The 25,750-nt window shown below is 52.8% G+C and overlaps 1 protein-coding gene across 11 annotated transcripts in view; it reads left to right on the forward strand.

Moving 5' to 3' along the window:
• Window positions 1–25,750, forward strand: part of PIK3R5 (phosphoinositide-3-kinase regulatory subunit 5) — a 70,934-nt gene that overhangs the window by 37,330 nt on the left and 7,854 nt on the right. For 5 of the 11 annotated variants that reach the window (XM_067021817.1, XM_067021816.1, XM_059047502.2 and 2 more), the window contains 8 exons: window positions 4,877–4,992; window positions 6,736–6,836; window positions 9,237–9,305; window positions 10,093–10,231; window positions 21,125–21,194; window positions 23,956–24,130; window positions 24,719–24,872; window positions 25,521–25,604. In XM_067021817.1, coding sequence (XP_066877918.1) covers window positions 4,890–4,992; window positions 6,736–6,836; window positions 9,237–9,305; window positions 10,093–10,231; window positions 21,125–21,194; window positions 23,956–24,130; window positions 24,719–24,872; window positions 25,521–25,604 — 895 coding nt within the window. In that variant the 5' untranslated portion in view covers window positions 4,877–4,889. Of the gene's footprint in view, window positions 1–4,876; window positions 4,993–6,735; window positions 6,837–9,236; window positions 9,306–10,092; window positions 10,232–20,593; window positions 20,607–21,124; window positions 21,195–23,955; window positions 24,131–24,718; window positions 24,873–25,520; window positions 25,605–25,750 lie in introns of those variants that run through there. The other 6 variants (XM_067021812.1, XM_067021814.1, XM_067021813.1 and 3 more) reach the window with 3 other exon arrangements.

A 25,750-nucleotide genomic window follows, 5' to 3' on the forward strand; every position in this document is an offset into this window, starting at 1 on the left:
GGGGAGGGAGAGTGCCACCTCTTCCCCATTCATCTCCGCCCCAAAGCCGCTGGGGTTTTGCTGACGAGTCACCAGAAGCGGCTGATGACTGACTCATCAGACAGAAATGAGCGTGCCAGAGGGCCAGGTGGCGAGCCGCGGGGTGCTGGGTTTACCCCCAGGACAGCTCAGCTGAGGATCCCCGGCCAGGCTCCCATCGCTCGGCTCCCACGGCCCAGCGCCTTGGGCAAGTCCAGCCTCTCTGAAGACCCAGGGCAAGCTCTAGATGGCCTCAGGATGCCGGGGGGCGGGGGGCACACCGGGAACTCTGCCCAGTGCCCGAGGATAAGCTCTTGATCGTCTCCAATGAACAGCAGAGGACACTGAGGCCAGGAGATGGGAAAGTCGCTCGGGGCCCAGAGCAGGGAAGATGCGTGGGCCACGGGCATCGGAGCGGGTGGTGGGGAGCAGCCTTTAGCCCGTGCAGGCTGCTCGCAGCAGCCCCAGGACCCCGCTCTAAGGATAGGGCTGCAGCAGAAGTAATGTCGCCGAGGACGTTCATTTGCATCTTACCTTTGTATCACCAGTTACACTGCGACACAATAGGGCAGGGTGACTCACTCCTGCTTTGTGACCCAGCCAACTTGTCTGTCGCAGCAGAGACTGGGTGGTGGGATCTTTAAACCTAGTTCCCAGGGTTCAGCCCTCGCTCTGAGCTAGAGAATGACTGGGACCCTCAGGCCACCGTGGTCATCGCCCGGTCCAGCCTAGACTGTTGCTTCTGTGGGCCCTGGTCCTCCTTCTGGAGGAGGCAGGGCTGCAGTGGACAGCTGGCATAGACAGACATGGCGGGCGCAAGATTCCCAGCAACTGGGAATGCAGGGCTCCTAATTAATGTTAGTTCATTGAGCCTGCGCTCGCTGGGGTAGAAACGTGAAATCGTTTTATTTGTCTCCCAGTAACTGCATCTGACTGTGCCGAGCAGCAGGCAGAGCCAGACTCCCTGCGTCGCCACCTCCTAGCTGTGTGACCTTAGACAAGTTGTTTAACCTCTCTGTGCTGCAGAGTGCCCTTGCTCCCTCCAGCTTCCCCCAAAGGTGGTCCAGCCTTCAGCCTCTTACTGCTACGTTTCCCTCACCCGGCCGGGGGCCCTCCAGGTGAAGAATCAACAGAACAGCTCAAGTCTAGCTTTTCATCCAAGTATCTACCGCTACCTCCACCCTTCCCCGAGGAGCTCACATCTTTGCCTTACCCAGCAGGGAGCCTGCCAGCCTCCCTTTCCTCTCCTCTTAGCCCTCCCATGGCTCCCAAGTAGCCCAGAAGTATGTTTGCTGGCTGGATAGAGAGTGAGCTGAGAACAAAATGGCAGCATCCCGTCCTGGCAGGTGTCTCATCTGAATAAGGGATTCTTTTTTAAGCCCCTCTGCCCTTGGCCTTGGGGAGAGAAAGGAGGACCCCCTGGAATGGTCGACGAGCCCTCCTCTCTTCCCAGTACTCTTGTATTGAGGGGGGTTGGCGAGTGGGCAGCTGTACCAGTTCTGGACCCGTACCTCCCGGCAAGCCCCCCAGCGTGGTTGCCGGCCCCTGTCCCTGACAGCTCACGGTGACTCTTAGCACTTCAGCAGGTGGGTCGTTGAGCACCTTCTGTGCTTAAGAGTTGTGCCTCACCTGCCATTTGGGGTTTTGGAAGTCCTGCTTTATATCCTAGTCGATTTTTTCTGGCGTTGATTCTCCCAGCCCCGCCCAGACCCAGGGCTGCCCCTTAGGCTGTCTGGGTCTTAGCTCCTCCTCTGAGCACCGCCCAGGGGGCTGACCGGGGATGAATCAACCTATGGGGACCAAGGCCTGCTGATGACGTCTGAGCCAGCCACTCACGCTCCAAACTCATCCTTTTGAAGGTGCCTGGTCGTCTAGCTCCTCCCGTGGGTGCCGTCAGCCCTGAGCCTGCACAGGACCGAGCTCAAGAGGGTCTTGCACTTGGGTGGCCACTGCAGCCAGAAGGGTGAGGCCGCATCCTGAGTGTTCGTGCCCGGGGACATGCATCCATGCTGGGCACCGGCACACCCAGGGAGGAGGGGCCTGACGTCTGCCTCGTGCGGCTCAGGGTCCACAGAGCCCCTGTCTGGACTGCACACAAAGAGTCGGCACACAAAAGGCCCTAAGGTGACCATGAAAGTTGCCCTAGAAGGGCCCAAGGACGTCTTTGGACATCCAGGTGCCACTAATGGAAACACCCAAGGTCCATGGTCCTGACTCACCAGTGAAAGTGTTTCTTTTTTTTTTTTTTTTTTTCGGTACGTGGGCCTCTCACTGTCGTAGCCTCTCCCGTTGCGGAGCACAGGCTCCGGACGCGCAGGCTCAGCGGCCATGGCTCACGGGCCCAGCCGCTCCGCGGCACGTGGGATCTTCCCGGACCGGGGCACGAACCCGTGTCCCCTGCTTCGGCAGGCGGATTCTCAACCACTGCGCCACCAGGGAAGCCCCAGTGAAAGTGTTTCTGATCTCAGTCCGCCACCTCAGCCGCAGGAAGGTGGGTGACCTGGGGGGCTGGTCCATCCTGGGCCCTGTGCTCCAGGTCTCAGCCCTTGGCAGGTCCATTTCTGCACCCAGATCTTTGCATCTGCTACCTCCTCCTTCTGGAACATTCTTCCCCCTCACTTCTCTCCTGGCCTCCTCATCCAACTAAAATGTCCCTTCTGAGAGGCTCTCCTGACCTCCCAACGACCTGGAGGGGGCCCCCCACTCGGCCACCTCCCAGCACCATCACTTTCTTCTCAGCATATATCCCCCTCTGCCGTGACCTCTTTCTTTGTCTGTTAGATCGTTCCCTTTCTCTGTCCTACCACGGGGCACGCCTGCTTCATTCACTGCTGTGTCCTTAGTGCCTGGCACATAGTAAGGGTTTAGTAAATCCATGGAAGAATGAACGCATGCATGCTGCTTTCTGTGTGCCCACCCCCGTGCCATCCCAGGGATATCATCGAAGTGAAGTGGTGTCGGGCAGCTCACAAAGGGCTTCTGTTTCTCTGGGTGCCTGGTTCCTTCCTGGCTGGGGAAGTAGGAGGTTTTGCCTGCTGGGTCCAGGGTAGGATTTCTTAGCTCTTTGCATGTCGTTTGCATGGCTCAGCTCTGAGCTCTGTGCTTCTGCTTGTGGTTTCCTGGTCCATCCCCTGTTCCACAGAGTTGGACCACTGCTTCCTTGACTTCCTTCTATGACCTGGCCTGACTGGCCAGCCGTGGGGGTCTGCCTGGAAGGGGTGAATGCAGTGAAATTCCCAAGGGAAAGTGGGCTTGTGGCAAAGACTGTAACAGGAGAGCTTTCGTGTCTTTTTTTCTTTTTCTACATTTATTTATTTTTGGCTGCGTTGGGCCTTCATTGCTGCACGCGGGCTTTCTCTAGTTGAGGTGAGCGGGGGCTACTTTTCGTTGCGGTGCGCGGGCTTCTTATTGCGGTGGCTTCTCTTGTTGCGGAGCACAGGCTCTAAGCGCACGGGCTTCAGTAGTTGTGGCTCATGGGCTTAGCTGCTCCGCGGCATGTGGGATCTTCCTGGACCAGGGCTCGAACCCGTGTCCCCTGCATTGGCAGGTGGATTCTTAACCACTGTGCCACCAGGGAAGTCCCAGCTTTTGTGTCTTGAAAGCTCACTCAGCGCATCCACTGTGGCATTTAATCTTCTCAACAGCCCTGGGGGGTTAGTACCATTGTCACACCCATTTTACAGATCAGTAAACTGAGGTTCAGAAAAGTTTAAAGAACTTGTCCATTTGCATGGCTAGCAAATACCAGAGTTGAGATCTGAATCCATGTCTGTTGATGCCAGAGGCCAGGCTTATTTGCTGCACTGCACTACCTGTCACAGCTTCCTGAGGGACCCAGGAGCCCTGACACATCACTGTGAAGCTAGGCTGGCTCTGCTGGAGGCTCTCAGAATGTGGCCCTTGTCATGGTTCCCCACCTGGTGCTAAAACCCCTTCTTAGATCTCCTCCTCAGCGGCCCTCCAGCCTGAGCTAAACACCCCGGCTCTTTCCTCAGTAGGACTGGAGAAGGAAGGGGGTTCTTTTTTTTTTTTTTTCTGGCTGTTCCGCGTGGCTTGTGGGATTTCAGTTCCCCAGTCAGGGATTGAACCCGGGCCCTCGGCAGTGAGAGCGTGGAGTCCTCTAACCACTGGACCGCCAGGGAGTTCCCAGAGGAATTCCCAGAAGGGGGTTCTTTGAAAGACCAAGCCAAGCAAGGGCTTTGAACAACTGGTAACATCGCTAAGCCTCAGAGACAGCAAAGAAAAATGGCCAAAGTGGAGGTGAGGGCCAGGGGCCTGCGGCCTGGGCACCCAAGCAGAGGGTGTGGCAGGGTGGAGGTGTGGCATACGTGAAGGCAACCCCTGCCGGGCGCCAGCATCAGAGTCCCCGGCACCCTGGCGGGGAGCTCTGTGACCTTGTCAGCAGGAACAGGCTCCCTGGCCGTCCCTGAGGGCTGGGGCCCGCAGGCCTGGAAATTCAGAAAAAGTTCCCCATGTGATCCTGATTTTCCCTTTGAGGTCCTCCTGCCCAGCACTGGGGTCTGGTCACGCCGTGGGCACTCCCTGGGCTGTTGCAGCCACTCACCCCTGCCGGGGTGGGGGGAGGGGGTGGCAGGCGGGGAGGCGGGAGAGGGCCGCACCTCTCCACTCCCCCTGCCACCCCTCACTTCCCGTAGCCTGTGCTGTTGGACCACAGGCGTGCGCCGTCCTGCCGTTCTGAGTGGCACTTCCAGGAGCCCAGGAGCCGGTCCAGCCCTGGAGGCAGCTGGCTGATGGCACCGGCTGTGAGTGCCCCCTGTCTCTGCTAGCTGCCCTGCTAGGCCATGTGCTTCTCGAGTCCGGGGTTCTCCAGGCTGACCAGGGTCTGTCCCCCACGCAGGCAATGACTCAGGATGCAGCCAGGGGCCACGACGTGCACGGAGGACCGCATCCAGCACGCCCTGGAGCGCTGCTTGCACGGGCTCAGCCTCAGCCGCCGCTCCACCTCCTGGTCAGGTAGGTCCCAGGGAGCTGGGGAGGTGCATCTGGGGCCCAAGGGAGCTTCAGGGGCTGTGGTGAGCACTGGTTCAGGCACGGAACTGGCAGGTTCTGGTTCCAACCTTGTGTGTGTGACTCCCCAGACCTCACTTGGGCAGTTGCTCAGCACAGCACCTGATGGAGAGTCGCCCTCTGTGGGTGGCAGTTTCTCCTCCCCCCCCCCCCGCCCCGTGCTGCCTTCCTCATCCTCCTCATGTGCTAGAAGCATAGCTCCCTGAAGAAGGTATTGGACCAGCTTAAAAATGCCACACTGCTGATTTCAAAAGAGCAGCTGGGTATTTATAGACAGTTCTCCCCAGAATTCTCCTGTTTTCCTGGTTTCTAGTTTTCTCCACGGCCCCATCCTCCTCTTCCCCACAGAACAATGGAGAATCTCAGCAGAACTTCAGGGAATAGGAGACCTCCGTGTTCCACGATCCCCAGGACTGAGAAACAGGGGTATCTGCAGGCTGGGGCAGTTGTCTCCAAGGCTAGAGATTAATTTAATAACTCCTTATGCCCCTAAAGATTTTCCACATCTCACTTGCCTCCCTAACTACCCCACGAGATAGATACCCATGCTCCTTGAACATAACTGGTTCCTTCCTACCTCAGGACCTTTGCACTTGCTGCCTGGAATTCTTCCCTCAGGACTACGCTGAGCTGGCTCCTTCTCATTCAGGTCTCAACTCAAATGTCACCTCCTCTCAGAGGCTTTCCTTGGCCTCTGGAATTAAGCAGATCGGACTTCAAACTGTCTCTCACTGGCTGTAGGAACTTGTGCAAGTCCCTTAGCCTCTCAGGACTCACCTGCCTTGACTGTAAAATGAGAATAATAACAGCAGGAACCACCTTCCCGAGGCGGGGGGATGGGAGATTCAATGGAGGTGATGTGTGAAAGGCCTGGCACCTTAGAGGTGCATAGTAGGTGGCCCCTAAATGGCAGTTTTCTTCCTTCTGGCCTCCTACCCAGGTTTTAATGAGACTAAGCTTCTAGAATTGAGGGGCCATCAAGTCAAAGAATACACAAATATCTGACTGTAGCAAATTTTACGAAAACCTGTGACCGTATGAACACACTGACTGGGGCCTGCGGCGCTTCAGAAGGAGCTCGTACACACGAGGGGGCCACTTTCACCCCCACTGTTCTCATTCCCCATCACACACACCCCCCACAGACCTCTGTGACTACCCCTTTAATGTGGGGGGAGTTTACCCATGCTGACTGCAGGGAAGCAGAGATTGACCAAATGAGAAAGTCTGGGGAAGTTACAGAGCGACCAAGTGCTCCTCGTAGCTTTCAAAATAGAAATGAATGGCGCTTCCCATTCCCGGGCTCCACTGCCCAGCAGTTCCGGGAGGTCCCATGGCTGTTGCAGACTCAGCCTTGTGTCCTGGGGTGGCGACCTCTGCTTCTGTGCCCCTTCCCTGCATCTCGGAGGATGTGGGAAAGCGGGTGCTCTCCAGAGGCACAGGGAACAGAGTCGTGGCCGGTCCTTGGCTTCTAAGGGAGACCCCAGCCCCTCTCTGTGTCTCTTGAGCCTCCTGTCTACGCAGGAAGAAGAAACTTTTCATTATCTTGATGGGGCACAATAGGGTCGAGTGCGTCGATCCAGAATTTCCTGAGACTCTTACTTCAGAAGGGAATGCCCCAGTGCAGCCCCAGGAATTGCACTTCCCTCCATCCCACAACTGACCCCTGGCCTCTCCGTCCCTTTGCAGCTGGGCTGTGTCTCAACTGCTGGAGCCTGCAGGAGCTGGTCAGCAGGGATCCAGGCCACTTCCTTATCCTCCTGGAGCAGATCCTGCAGAAAACCCGCGAGGTGAGGGCTCGGCCTGGGTTTGAAGGGCAGCGCTGGGGTCAGCCTCATAGAATCGAGAAATAGGTCCCCACAGAACGTCAGTTCTGGGGTGCCTGGACCACCAGGGGGCTTCGGAGGCACTGGCAGCCTGAGTTCTCTGCTTCGGTGGTGTTTGTGGATTGAAGGCCTCGGGAAGGGGCGCCGTCCTTTTGCTAAGAACATGTTCTGGGTGAGCCAGGGTCCCGAGATTAAGCTGCTTCTTAAGACAGACATTGCTTGTAAGTCAAGGTGTCAGCTACAAGGAAGGGAGGGCACGCTACCGAGGTCCTTTCCCCCAGAAGATGCAAAAGAGAAAACTGATTGGAGAGGTAAACCGAGACCTCCTCTAACAGTTCAGTAAACAGGCTTCTATGACTCAGAAGAAGAGTATGTTTAAAGCTGATCTGGGGGACTTCCCTGGCGGTCCAGTGGTCAGGACTCCGCACTTCCACTGCCGGGGGTGTGGGTCCGCTCCCTGGTTGGGGAACTAAGATCCCGCATGCCGCGTGGCCAAAAACTGAAAAAAAAACAACAAAATTTTTTTAAGAAAACAAACCTGATTTGGGCTGGGGTTCCAGAACAGGCACGAGTCCCTAAAGAGAATGGCTCTTTTATGTTTTATTTTGATTTTTAAATACACGACTGAGTTGGAAAACACATGTCTTTCTCAGCTGTCCCTTTACCTCTAAGAAAAAAGTCTTGGTTTATCAAGACACCCAAGGTTTCAATTCTGGCACCACCATTTACCTGGTGCCTTTATACCCTGATCACAAGGAGACCAACTCAGAAGAGCTGAACCACCTCTGAAGTGCTTATCTTATTAAACCCCAATATAAAGGAACAACTACTGTATAGCAACAGGGGAGGGTTTTATAGAAGGGGCCAAGCAGCAAGTGTACTGGACACATGGTCTATTCAGGACCATGAAGGAGAATTCTGTCTGATCCTGCTGCCATCGCCAGGCACAGCAGAGGTGGGGCTTTCTCGGCTTCTTCAACACCCATGAATTCCAGAATGGGTTGCGAGACCACTAGTATTTTGACCAAAGAATTCTGAATTGTGTCTATACATGCTTGTTTATGGTGTGGTGGGTGAGCTCTATCAAAGAGGTGATTCACAAAAGAATAAATAGAACTTTTAAACAATATGGAAAATGTTGCTTCAGTTATAGTAAAATAAATGGAAACCATAATGACACAGCTTTTGCCTAGCAAATTCGCAAAAACATGATAATAACCAGTGCAGGGAAGGGTGTAGTGAAATGGCACTTTTATACATACACAGTATTATAAATGGCAAAATTCTTTTGGAAAGCAATTTGGTGATACATTTCGAAGATCATAAATACGTTTACAGTCTTGTATCCACTCATTCCACTTCTTGAGCTCTATCCGTGATAAATAATCCAAATTATAGAAAAAGGAGTATGCACAAAGATTTTCACGGCACAGGTACTTAAAAGAGCAAGAAAATAACCTCAGGTGTCTAAAGCTAATAAATTATGGAGATCTACCAGAAGGAGTATTACATAGGTAATAAAAATGATGGATAGTATCCAAAGGTAGAAACAAAATTTAATATATTAAAAAACTGTGGGGAATTCCCTGGTGGTCTACTGGTTAGGACTCGGCACGTTCACTGCTGGGGCCCGGGTTCTGTCCCTGGTTGGGGAACTAAGATCCTGCAAGCCTGCAGAGCCTCCAAAAAAACCAAAAATTGCATCATTAAAATGTATTAAATGGTTTAGGGAAAATTGACTAAACATTTCCAAAAATATGGAGTGAGATTCCAAATTCATATTATACAGAACTCTAGGTGGATTAAAGGTTTAAATTTAAGAAAATGAAGCTTCCAAGAAGAGAACAAAAACCCTATATGAATATTTACATGAACCTTGCATGCAAAAGTGAAAATCCATAAAGGAAAAAGCTAACACTTGTAATTTATGTACATTAAAAAATCCATAAAATTCAAAGACCAGCAACAAACTGGAAAACATGTTTACAATACAAATAATAGATAAATGTATAACTAGGAGGGGGAAAAATATGGTCTTAGAGATGATGTAGCAAAACAGAAATCCACTTACAATATTGTATGTAAAAGACATGAAGCGTAAAAATATGCACCCAATGATTACAACTTAATACACAGAAAAAAATGGAGTAAAAGGAGAAATACATTGCAATATTAGTTGTGGCTGAGTTTGGAAGGGGGATATCGTGGGGTTGTGTTTTTTTTTCTTCTGTTTTCTGAATGTTTGTCTTGCGATTGCATTACTTTTCACTTAAAAAAGAAAAAGAAAAGAAAGGAATAGAGAAGAGAGCGGTGCTCTGTTGTGTACCTGTGATGAGCCTGCCCCCCCTCCTGTCCCCCGCACAGGTCCAAGAGAAGGGCACCTATGACCTCCTCGCCCCCCTGGCCCTGCTCTTCTACTCCACTGTCCTCTGTGTAAGTTCCCGGCTGGGCCAGGCTGGGGGAGGTTGGGGAGGAGAGGGCAGAACAGCCTCCACGGAGAGGGCAGAGCCCTCACAGCTCAGAGGGTGAACCCACAGAGAGAGAAACTGTCCCCCAGTGACACTTCAGGTGGGTGTCACCCCTCTGATGGCTTCAGATTAGCCATTTGAGAGGCCTCCAGTAACTCCACGCGGACGCCATCCCGCCTGGAGTATCTGGGCACCCATGGAGGGGATGCGGTCACAGCCCTTTCACAAACCACGGGAGAGGTTCTCTTAAAGACATGTGACGTCCACCTCCTTTTGTACCCCAGTGCCGTCACCCCGTGTTCACCAGACCGGTGGCATCAAATGACCCCCGCAGTACGTTGAGTCAGTCCACTTCAAAGAATAAACATTGGCCTCTCGTGAGGATATTTAAATAAAGGCGGTTTAGGCATTGAAGACCATTCCTCGAAAGGGGTGGCAGCGGTGGCACCCTTTAGGACGACCTCCAAGGTGACAGCTTTTCAGAGAGGCCCTCTGGGGTATTTGGTAAATTGTTATGTTTGGTGAAAACAAGGCCCCTGTAGTAGAGACATCCTACATCCTTGGGCACCATCTTGCCCATCTGTAACTCACTTCCTATGGGTGACTTTCAACTCTGCCTGCCCTCGTCCCGGGACGCACTGCTGCCAGGAAAAGTGTGCCCTCTGTGGAACATTCCAGAAAGGAGCAGGGTCAATATCAGTGAGCTTTCTCTCACCCGGACCTCACTGCCCGCCCCTCCCTCTCCATCCCAGACGCCACACTTCCCACCAGACTCAGATCTCCTTCTGAAAGCAGCCAAAACCTACCACCGATTCCTGACCTGGCCCGTTCCTTACTGTAGCATCTGCCAGGAACTGCTCACCTTCATCGATGCTGAACTGAAGGCCCCAGGTAAGTGTTGAGGTGGCACGCACGTGGGGCCGGGCCCATGCGGTCGGGAGGTTTCCATCTTTTCTGAAACTGGGCTTTGGCTCTGGCGCCCCCCCCCCCACTTCATATCGTTCAGCTCGTCTCTGCCCGTGGCCTGCTTCACAAGCCTGGAGCCCCTTTTCATGATTCTAGTGCTCCGTGTCTGCCTCAGCATCAGACAGCTGAAGGCAGCAAACACGGGCAGTAGCTCGAGGAGGAGCTCTCAGGGGTACTGAGCAGGGGTTCAGGGCACGGAGACCCCACCTCCTGGCCTGTGCCTCCGCTCTGGTTAGCCAGGGGTTCTCTGAGGCTGCCCAGGCCAGACAGAGAGGCCCACACAATGTTGACGAGAGGCCCTTGTTTGTTCTCTTTACCCCAGAACACGTAGGGGGATGCATGTGTGAATGGACTCGGTTCTGGCCGGGGAAGGCGGCTGGTACCAGGAATGAACAGGTAGATGGGTACCACGACAAGTGTGGACGAGGGCCTGGTACTGTCCAAGTTTTCATATGTGGATTCTGAGAAGTAGTTCCTGAGACATTGCAGGTGCTATAGCAGACGGGAAAAGGAGGTCTAACGAAACTATTGTAGAGCCAGAAAAACATGCTCCAGTATGATTTACTGAGAGGTGGTCCCATATTAGAGTAATTCATCACATCAGTAGCTCAGAGGAATAAAGTCACACAAACATCCCAGTAGATGCCTCTGAAATGTTTGATAAAATTCAACTTCCATCCATTCCAAATAAAAATATTTAAGGTAAAAAAAAAAAAGACAAGAAATGAAAAAAAAATTCAACATCCATTCCTGATATTCAAAGCCCCTCTAATATGTGGAAACGATTAATATATGGGAGGGTCCTTAATAAGGTAACAACCCACTAGAAGCGTTTCCATTATTAAGTCAATAATCTTCCTCTTCGTGCTTGTAGTTATTTTGCCCGTGAAAAATAAGAAAGAAAGAATATTTCCTCTTTCAGAAAGATAAAATTTTAATTACATAGAGATCAAACAATTGCTTATCTGTCAAGACTAAGAATAACCCAGAGCACTGTCAGACTAGTAATCAGGTAGGTAAGAGCTTTCTTATATAATAGCATCAACCAGTAAGAAAACATAATGTGGAAAAAAACAATTTACGATAGCAACTAAAAATATAAGTAAAGAAATGTGAATAACCTACACAGAGAAAACAAACTTTACTGAAGGATAAAAAGTTTAAGAGACAGGGCTTCCCCGGTGGCGCAGTGGTTGAGAGTCCGCCTGCCATTGCAGGGGACGCGGGTTTGTGCCCCGGTCCGGGAAGATCCCACGTGCCGCGGAGCGGCTGGGCCCGTGAGCTGTGGCCGCTGCGCCTGCGCGTCCGGAGCCTGTGCTCCGCGAGGGAGAGGCCACAATAGTGAGAGGCCCGCGTACCGCAAAAAAAAAAAAAAAAAAAAAAAGTTTAAGAGACATTGCTGGATTGAATCAATATTGTAATAACACCAGGTATTATGGAAATAAATGTAACTGCAGTCAAAAATACCAATTTTTAAAAATTTAACAAAATAAAGTCTTTTGGACAGAATAAATGCTCTACAGTAGGATTTATTATGTACTTATGTATTCTTAAGGAAGAGTAAGAATGAGATAGTTCTCTACTAGGTCTTTAGAAGTACTGTAAGGCTATAGTTATTAAAATAGTACACTGTTGGTATAAGAATAGAAAATTAATGGAACTAAATAAAATAGCAAGGAACAGATTCGATGTATAAAAATGTATTATATGACAAAGCAGCATCCTCAAATCAGTGATGTAAACAATTGGTCATTTTATAAATGGTATCAAGATAATTGACCAAAAAAAGGAGGGGTTTAAAATTCTATCTGAAAAAAAAATTGAGTTCTATTGCAGACATAAAAATAACTTTCAGATGGATTAAATATTTAAGTGTGGAAATGAAGACCATAAAATTAAAAAAAAAAAAGACCATAAAAGTAATGGAAGAAAAATAGGTTACATGAGCCTAGCTACAAGGGTGTTCATTGCTGCATTCTTCTTAATAATCAACTAATTCCAAAAAAACTTAAATATTGTACATAGTTGAATAAATCGTAGCAAAGTCATTTGGTGGAGTCCTCCTCACTTATTAAAGATGAGATCATAGAAATAAGGTTACTGAGATGAAAAGATGTTAAGTAACGTGTTGAGTAAAAAAGCAGCCCCCCCCCCAATACTAAGTATGTTGTAATCTTGTTTTTTTTTCTTTTAAATCTGTATATGCACCAGACCCTGTTTAGTATTGGGAGTGTCTTAAGTCTCATCGTGTGCATGAAACACACACAGGACGGAAGTACCAAATCTTATTCCCTAATAATTCAGGGACCCTAGAAAGCACAGGACTGAAGCTTTATATGAAAATTCCTTTGGGGAGGTTTATGACTTCCTTCCCCAACTGCTCATCTGATTTGTCTGCCCAAGCAATCGGCTGATCTGTCGTCTCCCAACCAATCAGCTGATCTGTCGTCTCCCAACCAATCAACTGATCTGTTTGCCTAACCAATCAGCTGATCTGTTGTCTCCCAGCCAATCAGCTGATCTGTTTGCCTAACCAATCAGCTGATCTGTCTTCCCCCAGCCAGTCAGCTGTCCGTTGTTACAGGCACAGGCTAGGGTAGCCAAAGTCTACCCATTACGTGGACCTTACCTCCTGGTAGAGACTTGGGTGGAAGAATTAAGAAATCCGGAAGGCCTTCAGGAGAAGGGGTTGGACTGGGAAAGGTGCTGAGGCACATGGTGAATAGACAAGTCAGGCAATCTCTTTCATTCCCTTGCTCCCTGCTACCCACCCTCCGAACAAACAGATCTAGATCACTTCTGGGCTTCTTGCTGGTGACCAGAATTCCTTTTAAAAGAACGCAAAGCTTTCCTTCCTTTCTATAATGAGACAGAAAGGATTCAAAATGCAAATGCCTTGGCAGGACCTTCAGTCTCTACCAAAGATCTAAATGATTTTACTTTGAAATGGGTAAAGGAGAGGTTGTCCTGGGGGAGGGCTGTCTGTCACCTGCGTGCAGGGGGACGCTTCCCAGTTTCAAGTGGAACCAGCTGTCTCCCCTCAGCTGGATGCACGCTATGCCTTGAGATGTTTTTGTGGGCAGCTGAGCAGGAACTCAGCTCCGAGCAGCCCCCAGCGAGCCGATGTGGGGCCAAGGGGTGGATGTGGGCTGTGGGGAGGCCCGGACTCGGGGACGTGGGGTTCTAGGCTTGGGGGACAAGAGCCAGGCAGAGCAGCAACTGGAGATGGAAATGGAGTGAGGGTCCTTGGACTCAGAGCAGGGAGCACTCCTGGCACCCGAGTCGCTCACTGCCGAGGGTCTTCCCCTGCACCTTGCCCCTGGGACCCTGTGAGGGCTCAGGTATGCTGGGGACCGAAGCAAATGGCTGGAGGGGGACGTTCAGGCCAGGCTGCTCATGCCAGGAACGCCTCCTCTTCCAGGGAAAGCAGAACCGAAATAGGAAACCATTAGCTCTTTCTTGTGTCAGAGAGTCATTTTCAAACAGTTAAAAAAAAAAAAACCAGGCACTCCTACAAATGTATAGCGAGCCCGTGTCGAAACGCATTCAGTTCGTTACTGAGGGGACCAGCAAGGTGGGAGGGCTGGTTTAAAGGAGGGTATGAGAAACAAATAAATTTCTCATCTAAGCCACAAAAAGATGGCAGAATTAGATACAAAATTAGTTAACATCATATGGGGGACTAAAACATCACACAGGGCAAAAAACCCCTTTGAAGTTATCTTTTATAGTGAGCAAAAATTACTCATCTCACATCCACAAGTGAACCTCTAACTAACTTCACAGAACCTGCGCCCTCATGAATAGCAAGTAGCAAATTAAACCAGATTAGCTCCTTTTACATAACCCTCAAGTGGGCTAGTTAGGAAGTGCTTTGGTGTGATCCTTGTAAAGGCACATGGTAATAGTTTTGCCTTGTTGCTGAGTCGCTCCATCCCCAGTAACCCCAGCTGAGAGAGGCAATAGGAGGGAGGGAGAGGGGCGGGAATGGGGGCCCGGCGATGAGCTCTTGGGGAGAGGCTGAGGCTGAATCACTTGGCGGTTACCGGTACTTGGTACTAGCCCATCGCCGTGTCAAATCCTGGGGCTGTGGGGCCTTTGGCAAGACATTGAACATCGTAGGAACCTCAGTTTCCTCGTCTGTAAAAATGGGAGCGTAAGAATGTCTCCCTCTCCGCAGTTTGTGAGGATGGATGCTGGCCTATATTGATTTCCCATTGCTGGGGACAGTAGGGTTTGGGGTGGTATTAGCTTAATAGATGGATCTTGGCAAGGTCACAGGGAGAAGATGACAAGGGACCTGAGAGCTGGGCCCTCCACCCATGGAGCCTTGGGGAGCGAGTTGCCATGGAGATGAGGGAAACAGTTTATCCCACTTTGATGTGGCTGGGTGGCAGAGGAAGTGGGCAGGTTATCAAGCCTGAGGGCCTCCCCCTTCCTGACTCTGCCTCCAGTAGGGTCGCCTACTGCCTCCATCTGGGGGTGGCAGGAAACCTCACGTCAGTGCTTCCGGGTCCTGCCCACCACACCCCTCTTGGGTTCAGCCCATATGTTTGTGGAGTATTTATGCCCACACAGCTGTGCAGACCATAATGCTTGCCTGCAGAGAATTGGTCTGTCATCCTGAGGGGTGACAGAATCATATGTGTGAGTCACCGCAGTTTTCAAAGCACCCAAAGCCCCATGATTGTATCTCACCCAGACCACAGCCCTGTGGAGTAAGAGGGAAAAAGCAACATTTCTCCCATTTTGTGCGTGAGACAACCAAGGCTCAGAAAAGTTTGATGATTCTGGCTTTAGCTATAAAGTCAAATGTGAGAGAAGGAACATGGGCTTTCAGATAAGAAAGACCTGTGCTTTGTCACTTACTAGCCGATGACCTTGGACAGGTTACATAAGCTCTCTGAGCCTCCTTGTCAAAAGTAGGACTGCGTTCATAGCAGCTCTGTTGACAGTAGCCAGGACACGGAAGCAACCCAAGTGTCCGTCAACAGATGAATGGCTAAAGAAGATGTGATACACACACGCACACGCACACGCACTGGAATATTACTCAGCTATAAAAAAGAATGAAATAATGCCATTTGCAGCAACATGAGTGGACCTAGAGATGATCATACTGAGTGAAGTCAGACAAAGACCAGTATCACATGATATCACTTAGATGTGGAATCTAAAAAAATGATGCAAATGAACTTATTTACAAAACGGAAACAGACCCACAGACATCGAAAACAAACTTATGGTTACCAAAGGGGGAGGGGGTGGGGAGGGAGAAATTAGGAGTTTGGAGTTAGTAGATGCAAACTACTGTATATCAAATAAACAACAGGGGGCTTCCCTGGTGGCGCAGTGGTTGAGAATCCGCCTGCCGATGCAGGAGACACGGGTTCGTGCCCTGGTCCGGGAAGATCCCACATGCCGCGGAGCAACTAAGCCCGTGAGCCATGGCCGCTGCGCCTGCGCGTCCGGAGCCTGTGCTCCGCAACGGGAGAGGCCACAACAGTGAGAGGCCCGCATACCGCAAAAAAAAATAATAATAAAAAATAAAATAAAATAAAATAAACAACAGGGATCTACTGTGCAGCAGTGGAACTATATTCAGTATCTTGTAATAACCTATAATGGAAAAGGATCCAAGTCTCTTTGCTGTACACCTGAAACTAACACCACATTGTAAACCAACTGTATTTCAAGTTAAAGAAATAGGACCGCAGTCGTTCTTGAGGAGGAGGAGGAGGAGGTGACGGAGGGCAGTGATGGCGTTGGTGGCCTTCACCGAGGGCTGACAGTGCGTTCAGCACTGCTGAGGGTGAGTGTCATCTACCCTCAGAACATCCCCGCGGGGAGTTACTATTATTCCCGTCTTTCAGGCGATGAAACTGAAGGCCAGACAATTCAGCTGGCCCACGGCCACGTGGCTAACAAGAGTTCTACCACTTGAACTCATGTCCATTTGATTCCAGAAACCATATTCTTTGACTCCAAACACCACATTCTCATGTTCACATGAAGCTGTGTTTTCTACCAAGAGGCACAGGTAGGGGATTGTGTGTGATGAAAGGCCCTGGGCGGTCCTAGCTGGTGAGTGCTCTCCCCGCTTGGGCAACTTCTCCTGCCCTTTTTCCTTTCACTGAGCACGTGCCCACCCTTTGACCTCCTTTCAAAGCAGGAACAAACCCGCATTAGTCAGTTTTGTCTCTCAGCTGGTGGCAGGTGAATTCCGAATGTTCTTCAGTGGCGATGTGTTTCTCTGGGACATGACTGATCAAAGAATTTTCATTTTATACTTTTTATCTGTGATTATGGAATGGAAGGTTTACACCCCTTGAGAGAACGTCAGACTTCATTGGCTGTAGGTGGGCCTCTGTGCCGTCGTTGCAGAAGGAACATTCTGACACCAGGTGCGTGGGGTTCCCCCACCCACCAAACGGTTCTCCAGCTCTCCAGGCCCCTGCTGGGTATCCAGCGATTCAGTTCACTTCTGACCCACACTACCTGGAGTTTGGCAGACCGTACGGGCTAAGGGCTCAGTGCCACAGACCACCCCCATTTCAGATGCCAAGTCCCTTACTTCTGACTGTCTGGCTATAAATCGGGGGTTCCCATGACCTCCTCCTCGGGTTCTTTAATTTGCTAGAATGGCTCGCAGAGCTCAGGAGAACACTTTACTCCCATTGACCGATTTGTTACAAAGGATGTGATAAAAGATACAGATGAACAGCCAGATGAACAAGTACGTAGGGCAAAGGTCCGGAAGGGTCCTGAGTGTAGGATCTTCTGTCCCTGTGGTGTTGGGGTGCATCAGCCTCATGACACATGGATGCACTCCTCCCAACCCCGTAGCCTGAGGTTTTTATGGAGGTTCTGTGATGGAGGCACGATCAATTAAATCTTGGCCATTGGTGGTTAACTCAACCTCCAGCTCCTGGAGGGAGGAGGGGAAGGCAGTCACGTGGTTGGCTCCTTCAGGCAACCAGCCCCCATCTAGGAGCTACCTCGGGGCCCACCAAGAGCTACCTCATCGGCATAAGCTCAGGTCTGGTTTAAGGGGGCTCGTTGTAAATAACGAAAAGACGCTCCTCTCACTCGTAATCAGTCACTTTCCTCAGGAAAACAAGTCTTAGGAGCTCTGTCTGAGGAACTGGGTTGAAGACCACATTTGTTTCTTATCCTACTGCAATATCACAGGGAGGTTTGAGGAAAAGAGTGGAGGGCACCTCTTCCAGAATTCACAGGCTGTGATTGGTTAGGACTTAGCCAGCTGCCTATAACAGCCCACAATAACACTGCCTTAAACTCATAAGGGTTTGTTTTTTCTCTCACATTAAAAAAAGTCTGGAAGAAGGCAGTCCGGGGTTAACACAGTGGTCCCACGAACGCTCTGGGCCGGCCTCCTCCCATCTTTCTGCTCCACCGTCCTTAGCAGGAAACATCGTCCTCAGGTCACTTCATGGTCTAAGATGGCTGCTGGAGCTCTGGCCATCATGCCCCCATTCCAGTTAACAGAAAGGAGGAAGTGAGTGGGGGTTGCAAAGAGGGGTCTTCCAGAGGCACCACCCAACTCCTTCTGCAAGGGAGGTTGAGAAATGTGATTTATCAACCGGGCACATTGCCCCGTGTCCCGTTGGTGAAGGAGGGGGTGGGTGTTGGGTAGATGCCCAGAAGTCTCTACCACGTGTGACTTACGAGTAAGAGGGGCTGGAAGACCTGGACTGGTCCTGTTGGGTGACTATCAGCAGGGTGCTGAGAGGGCTGGGGTGGCAGACCTCGCCTCCCCCACCCCCAGGCCTGGAGACTGTGCCAGGCTGAGGCCTCGTCCATCCCACGGGCCGTTCCAGGGGGTCACTGCAGCATAGGTCTTTTTTTTTTTTTTTTTTACATTGGCCTATTTATGCCAAGAACCAACTCCCCTCTGCGTGCGTGTAGTTCTGCCCAGTGGTTTCCTTCCCCTGTGTTTTCCTCTCGCCTCCCCGACCTGGCTCAGGCCACACCCCTTCCCACCCTCCACATCCTCCTCCCCGCCCTGGATTTATTCACACCTGAGGCCGAGCCTCACCTTCCTGCCCCAGGGCCTGCTGAGGCCCCAGGGCCTGAGTCCCCCATTCCCCGATTCCCGCAGACTCTCTAGAACCCAGGCCCGTCGCAGAGATGAGGGGCAGGAAACTGCTGCCCAGGGGACCCCAGAAGGGAGGAAAGCATAAGAGGAAGCCAGCTGTCGGGAGCTGTTTGGGTCAGGGTCCGATGCTGCGGGTCAGGCGAGGAACACGGCATCGTCTCCTGCTGGGACTGAAATGCAGCTAAGGCGGGGCCCCTCCTGTGTCGCGCTGGCCCCGAGGACTCTGTGGACTCTGGCGCTCACCTTCTGCCAGCGAACCCGGACAGCGTTCTCGTTGCCCGCCGCACGCACGCACGGATGCCCAGTGGGCCGTTCCGTAAGAGTGTCGTCAGTGTGGAGCCAGTTCCTGCTCGGTGGCGCCAGGGCGATGGTCACGCATCCTCTGTCTTCCCGGTCGGCTCTCCTGTGCAGAATGGCCATTGCTAGTCACCACTTTAAAAGAGGGAGAGGCGGGGAGGGGTAAATGAGGAGTTTGGGGTTAACAGATGCAGACTACTATGTATAAAATGGATAAACAACAGGGACCTACTGTGTAGCCCAGGGAACCATAGTCAGTACTTTGTGATCACCTATAATGGAGAAGAATCTGAAAAAGAATAGGTAGATATATATATGTATAACTGAGTCACTTTGCTGTACACCTGAAACTAACCCAACACTGTAAATCAACTCTACTTCCATCAGAAGTCAAATAAATAATTTAAAAAATTTAAAAGAGGGAAAGCTCAGGTGGGTAAACAAAGCTCAGTTGCAGAGGGGCTCACGTGCCTTGGCAAGGCGTTTGAACTTCACCGTGGCTGCCCACCGTTGGCTCCCAACTGCCAGGCCCCATCCCTCGCCCGTGTGAGGGGGCCCTTTCCATCTCCTACGTATTAGGACCTGACACGGAACCGCCTAGGTGGGTTTTTTGTTCAGCCCTTGGGCCAGCCTGGGTCTAAGAAAGCCAGTCCCAGAAAAGTGTTCCCGTCTGCCAGAGATGCCCAGGTGGGAGGGGCGAAGGTCAAAGGGAGAGAGGCGCCCAGTGCCCTGAGGCTCCCCGGTAAGTGGAGGTCCGTTATCAAGAGAAGCCAAGGAGGGGGGGATTGGATGGGTGTCTTTGGGAGAGGGGTAGAGAGTTTCAGCTGATGCTGCTGGAATCCGGGCTGTTCCGCAGCACCGGCCAACCAGCTCTGGAAACAACGGCCTCCGGGTCCCCCCGCTAATACAACAAAATCAAGCAAACAGCAGCTCCCAGCACTAACGATGCTATAAATCCCCAAATGAGACCGTTAAAGCATCCTAAGATACGCAGGTGGAGACATAGAGGATGTTAGAGAATGTTCCTCGTCACGGAGACTAGAGGCAGGAGCAGGTTTCAAGGAGAAAGTGGTCAACAGCCCCCCGGGAGTGTGGCCCCGGCCTGGCCTGTGTTTACAGAGTCAGAAATGGGGCGGGGCCGGCAGCGGGTCAGCAGGGCGTGGGTTCCCCGTTAAAAACATTAGATGGTAAAAGAAGAGCGTGGACGGGTCAAGAGAAGACTTGGCTCTCCGTGTGTTTTGGGGGGCGGGGAGATTGGGGGGCGGGGAGACCTGGGGTGCGGGGGACACTCCTGCAGCACTTTGTTGGGCGTGGAAGGGGCAACGAGGGGACTTTTCTCGCTCATGTCTGTGAGCGGCCACCAGGTGGCGTCCTGAGCCCTGCTCGTAATCCCTGTTTCAGGGACTTTCCTGTCAAAATAGACGTAACATTAACATCCAAACACGTGACAGTATCATGGAAGACACGCCAAATGAAAGGCCCCCAAAGCAAAGCAATTGGGCCCTAAGTTGGAATACCGTGCATTGGAAATGTTCGGCCATTTACTACCCAAAAGTCACGGCCCTTCTGTTGACAGCCGCCTGTGACCCCAGCCTTGTCTCTGGCTCCTCCGAGGGGCTGCCTTTCCGCTCCCGGCTCCCACCCGGTCCACACCCGGCAGGGCCCCTGTGACGATGCCCAGGCTCTAACAAGGAGGCTGCCTGCCCCCCTGAGTCCCAGCCTCATCAGCGAGGAGTGTGAGCTGTCGTGTTAGCAGCCTCACCGTAGTTGACGCAGAACTGAATACGCACTTTTCCAGCTACGGAATTGAGTCAAGTTGCAGGGGAAAAGGGAGACCTTTGGCTAGTTTCTTCTCAGCACATTGGAATCAGAGGTCACGGAGAGGTGGGTGAGGCCAGAGCGGAAGGTGGGGAGGGGGTCTTTGGTGCAGAGAGGCTCAGCCCTAGAGAGGGACAGCGCCAGGCAGGACCACGGGCCCCTGAGGGCCCCCCGAGAGCATGTGGGAAGCGGGGCCGGGAGGCCAAGGGGGAGGCTGGGGGCTGGCCGGAGCTGAGGCTGAGCTGAGGGGTGCCTGGCACACCCACTGCAGGAGGTCACCCGGGACCGGGAGAGGTCGGCAGGACCAGCTGGATAGCAGGAGATCCGGCCGCTTCAGGGGCCTCCGTCTCCTCCCAGGGTGCCCTGCCCCGCAGTCTCTGAAGAGTGAAGCTTTGCAGGGCGGGTGGGGCCTGGGAACCAGACTGTTAAAGACCCTGCTGGCAAGGGGCTTCATCTGCCCCTCATCCGGGAACTCCCAGCTGGATTCTCCAGTGCCAGGCTCCTGCGAGGCGCAGGGCCATGGCTGCTGAAGGAACAGGTTAAGTCCGTGAACTGTTTTTTTGTGTTTGTTCTTTTGGCCACAGGAATCTCCTACCAGCGACTGGTGAGGGCCGAGCAGGGCCTGTCCACTAGGAGTCATCGCAGCTCCACTGTGTGAGTGCTCTTGAGGAGGGAGGAGTTTGGCGGGGGTGGGGTCAGGTTTTGTGCACAGCCTCTTTTTTCAGGGCTAAGTGTCTTTCATCAGATTCCTAAAAGGTTAAAACCACCTGCCTTGATTGTGCCAGGTGCTGAGCGAACATACGTTACCTTACTTGACCCCCATTTTTCAGTTGAGGAAACTGAAGGTCAGAGAGGCCAAGTAACTTCCCCAAGGACACTCAGCTAGTAAGTGTCTGAGTCAGGATTTGAGTCTTAGACTTCCTCAAAAGCCGAGGCTCTTTCTGTAATGTCTTTCTGCCTGTTAGTAAGACAACGTTTTTCCAAACTTTTTTGACTGGGACCTACAATAAAAAATGCATTTTATATGAAAGCCTGGTGTACATACACACACACACACACACACACACCCCTGGGACAGGTTTTAGGAAATGAAAGTCACCCTCTCCCAAGGATGAACTCTGATCTCTTCTAGTCCATTTCACTTAAAAGGCTGTTCTGGTTGTGAATCCCTGAAGTGATTTCATTACCCACTCTTGGGTCCCCGCCTGTTGGAAAAGCGTTAGAGAGGAAGCCTCCATTCCAAGGACCCTCCGGCAAGCCTCCAAGCACGTGGGTGCCTGAAGACCCCAGCCTCCACCAGCTCAGAAGGTCTAGTCAGCCCAGCCCCTCCTCACCCTCAGTCTGAGGGGTTCACAGCACATTCAACTGAGCAAACATTGGTTGAGTTTCTTCTCGGTAAAAACAAACAGAAAAGCTACTGGTAGATTTTGAGAGAGACAGAAAGGGCATAAAAAAATGTCTTATAAATGGTGGCTTGGTAAAGTAAGCAGGACCCTGCCAGAGGGCTGAGGCAGGTGAGCGGTGGATTATCGCCAACGCCTTTCTGGGTACTTCCTGAGCCCCGGGCACTGTTGCAGGCATCACCCCATCATCCAGGCCTTTTGTTAACCCTGCGAGAAAGGTATTTTTTAGATCAGGAAACTGAGGCACAGACAGGTTCGTAGAGCGAGCTTCGAGTAGAGAGTCGGTCTCACTTTGGTTTTCTGTAGGTTGGGAACGGGCGTGCAGAGGAGGTGCAAGTGGTGAGGGCCCGGGTGTGGCTGGCCTGGTCCTGTATACAGTGGAGCTCAATGCATGTCCATGAGGGGACGATCCAGCGGTCGGTGAAGGAGGAGGGCCCGGGGAGGGACCGTTTACTTGAGCCCGATCCCTTTTTCTTACAAATAGAGAAATCAAAATGAGTTCCTCCCTAAACCCTGGGAACTCTGACAGAGCCTGGTCCCATTCCTGAGCCCTGGCCACAGGGCCGGCTCTGGGACCTCTGTCCACAGACGCTGGCAGGAGGGCCGCCTGCCTGGTGCTTCTTGGCACTGGGTTTAAACACAGCACAGATTTGTGAGAGAACGAGGGCAAGTGTGAACAGTTCATACTAAAACACCTTGGGCTTCCCCGGTGGCGCAGTGGTTGAGAGTCCGCCTGCCGATGCAGGGGACACGGGTTCGTGCCCCGGTCCGGGAGGATCCCACGTGCCGCGGAGCGGCTGGGCCCGTGAGCCGTGGCCGCTGAGCCTGCGCGTCCGGAGCCTGTGCTCCGCAACGGGAGAGGCCACAACAGTGAGAGGCCCGCGTACCGCAAACAAACAAACAAAAACATACTAAAAGCCTTTACAGGTATAATACCGCGATGGCTGGAATACCTTCGAGAAAATACAGTGATCAGGGGTTGGCCAGGGTGAAATGCGGACAGACATATGTCGACTGTTAACTGAGTGATGGGTCTTCGGGGTTCACGATTCTCTTAACATTTGGGTATGTTTGAAATTCTCCATGATGAAGACATTTAAACACTGGGATCAAGAGGGAGACCAGGGGCCAATCTCGCCTTCTGACATGGACCACATTCTGCCTGTGGAATGTGTATCTCTCTCAATAAACTTGCTTTCACTCAGAAAAAAAAAAAAAAGGGAGCCCAGGGTCCAGGGGAGGAGGAGGTGGGGGTGGGGCGTGGCTGGAGGCACACTCCCTCCCCCAGCCCGATGCTGGCCCGCATGATGGCTTTGGCAGGTTAGAAAGGGCATCCCCTGTAAGCATAGGAATCAGATGCAGCCCTGGCTTGGCTCCCCTTCCTCCTGGCAGATGCCACCCCACACCCCGACCTTTGGCTTGAACAGGGAACGGGCTGAAATTTCAGGCCACACCACACGACGGCATGTGGCTGTCCCGCTGTCCCCTCCCAAAATGACCGCCTGGCTTCCGGTCACCTCACCTAAAACACAATCCTTTTCTACGTCATCTTGCATCTGTTCAAATATCCTGTAGGAAAAATGTTTTGTATAAAAATCAAGGTAGACATTATTTGTGAAAATTGGGTTCAGTTTTTAAAGATTTTTTTGGATGTGGACCATTTTTAAAGTCTTAATTGAATTTGTTACAGTATTGCTTCTGTGTTTTTCTCGGGGGGACGGGTTTTGGCCCCAAGGCATGTGGGATCTTAGCTCCCTGACCAGGGATCGAACCCTCAGCCCCTGCACTGGGAGAAGTCTTAACCACTGGACCGCCAGGGAAGTCCCGAGTTCAATTTTTAAAAGGTCTTTGAAGACCCCCAGCTGAAAACTACTCAAAAGTAGATCATAAGCTTTCCCCTTGGAACTGGGACCCCTGAGCCCCCAGCCTCTCTCCTGGCCTCCGGGCCCATGTGGGCTCTGCGGCTGCCACCCCCGCGCCCAGTAGCCATGGCCTGTCCTCTGTGTCCCCAGCACCGTACTGTTGCTGAACCCCGTGGAGGTGCAGGCCGAGTTCCTCACCGTGGCCGACAAGCTGAGCACACCTGGGCCCTCCCCGCACAGCGCCTACACCACCCTGCTCCTGCACGCCTTCCAGGCCACCTTTGGGGCCCGCTGCGACCTCCCAGGTCTGCACTGCCAGCTGCAGGTATGTGTCTGGGGCCCTGGGCTCAGCACCGCCCCCTCCCGGCAGAGCACCTCTCTGCAAAGGCAGCGTCCCCTCGCTGTCTCCGAGGCCCGGGTACATTGGCCTCCGTCTCCCTGAGTGACATGGCGGGGAAGTTGCTGGAGGGCTGGCCTCGTTGAGAAGTTTCTGTTGTGCTGGGTCCTAACCCAGGTGGGTGGCACCCTAGACGATGGGACTGGACACAGAGCCTCCGAATCCAGCGTGGGCTGGGTGGTACAGGACTGAGCTTTAGACTGAAGCGGGAGGCCCCGGGGTCTAGTCCGAGCTCTGGGACAGGTCAGCTGTGTGGCCGTGGGCAGCGCCCCCCCCTCTCTGGGCCACAGCGGTGAGCTCTGAAGTCCCTCCCAACTCTTCAGGGCTCTGGCCCTGGTGGGCCTTTCTTTCTGACCACTTCTGGAGAATAGGGGCTGAGTGAGAGGCCTGGCTCCCTGCTCAGCCGTGGGTGGTGGCAGGAGATGAGGCTGGGGACAGACTGGTCACCGGGAGCTCGAGAAGTCGGGTGGCCGAGCCGTGGTTCGGGAGCGAGCCTGCCTCCCCCCTGGGTTTCAGTCCAAGACCCTGGCAGAGCTCGAGAACCTCTTCACGGAGACGGCAGAAGCACAGGAACTGGCGTCTGGCATCGGGGATGCAGCTGAGGCCCGGCAGTGGCTCAGGACCAAGCTGCAGGCGGTGGGGGAGACAGCCGGCTTCCTTGGTGCCTTAGGTGAGGCTCTGGGGGGTGAGACCCGTTTCCCCCGTGGCCCGAGCACCTCCCCTGGTGAGCAGCCCCGGTCGGCCTGGTGCTTCCGTGCCACATCATCATTCAGGGACCCGGGTTCTCTGACACCTCCTGGCTCCAGCATCCCTGAGCGTGCAGTTCCCGTCTGCAGGGTCAGGGTTGGGCCGCCAAGATCGCCACTGGGGTGGCCTGGGGGAGGAGGAAAAGAGTGCTGAACAAGGGCAAGGGGCTTCGTTTTCACAATGAAGACAACGTACCCCTTTGAGCCACCTTAGTCATGTGGCCCGCCTTGCCCCAGTGGGTCCGGGAAACGTCTATCATAGAAGAAGGGATGCCTGATGAGATGGTGCCGTAGTTCTCCTGTTCGAACCAGAGGCGCAGGGGCTGAGGCCTGGCCACATTCATGCAGCTCACAAAAGGGCATGGCATCTACCTGGTGGCCTTGAGAGAAGCCCTCCGGCTGCGGGCCAGGCATCCCAGCTTCCGACTCAGCCTCGGCCCACCCAGCTGCGTGTCCTGTACCGGTCCTCTCCCAACTCTGGCCTCTCCTCCAAGACGAGGGGTCTGGGCTGGCCCATCTCAAGGCCTCTATCCAGCCCTCACCTCCTGCCCCTCCCTCCCCCGTTGCTGCAGACACTGCAAAACCTGGCAAGCTCCGTACCATCCCCATCCCTGTCGCCAGGTGCTACACCTACAGCTGGAACCAGGACAGCTTCGGTAAGCAGCCCGCTGGGGCCCTCGTGGTACGCACCCCCCGAACCGCCCGGGCTCTCTTCCTCTGCAGCTGCCCCTCGCCCCAGCCCCCTGCCAGCCCCAAGTTCATTCTGTCTCAGCCTGTCACCCCCCGCCCAAGGGTGTGCAAG

Source organism: Kogia breviceps, chromosome 19 (genome assembly GCF_026419965.1).
Source record: "Kogia breviceps isolate mKogBre1 chromosome 19, mKogBre1 haplotype 1, whole genome shotgun sequence".
NCBI lineage: Eukaryota > Metazoa > Chordata > Mammalia > Artiodactyla > Physeteridae > Kogia > Kogia breviceps.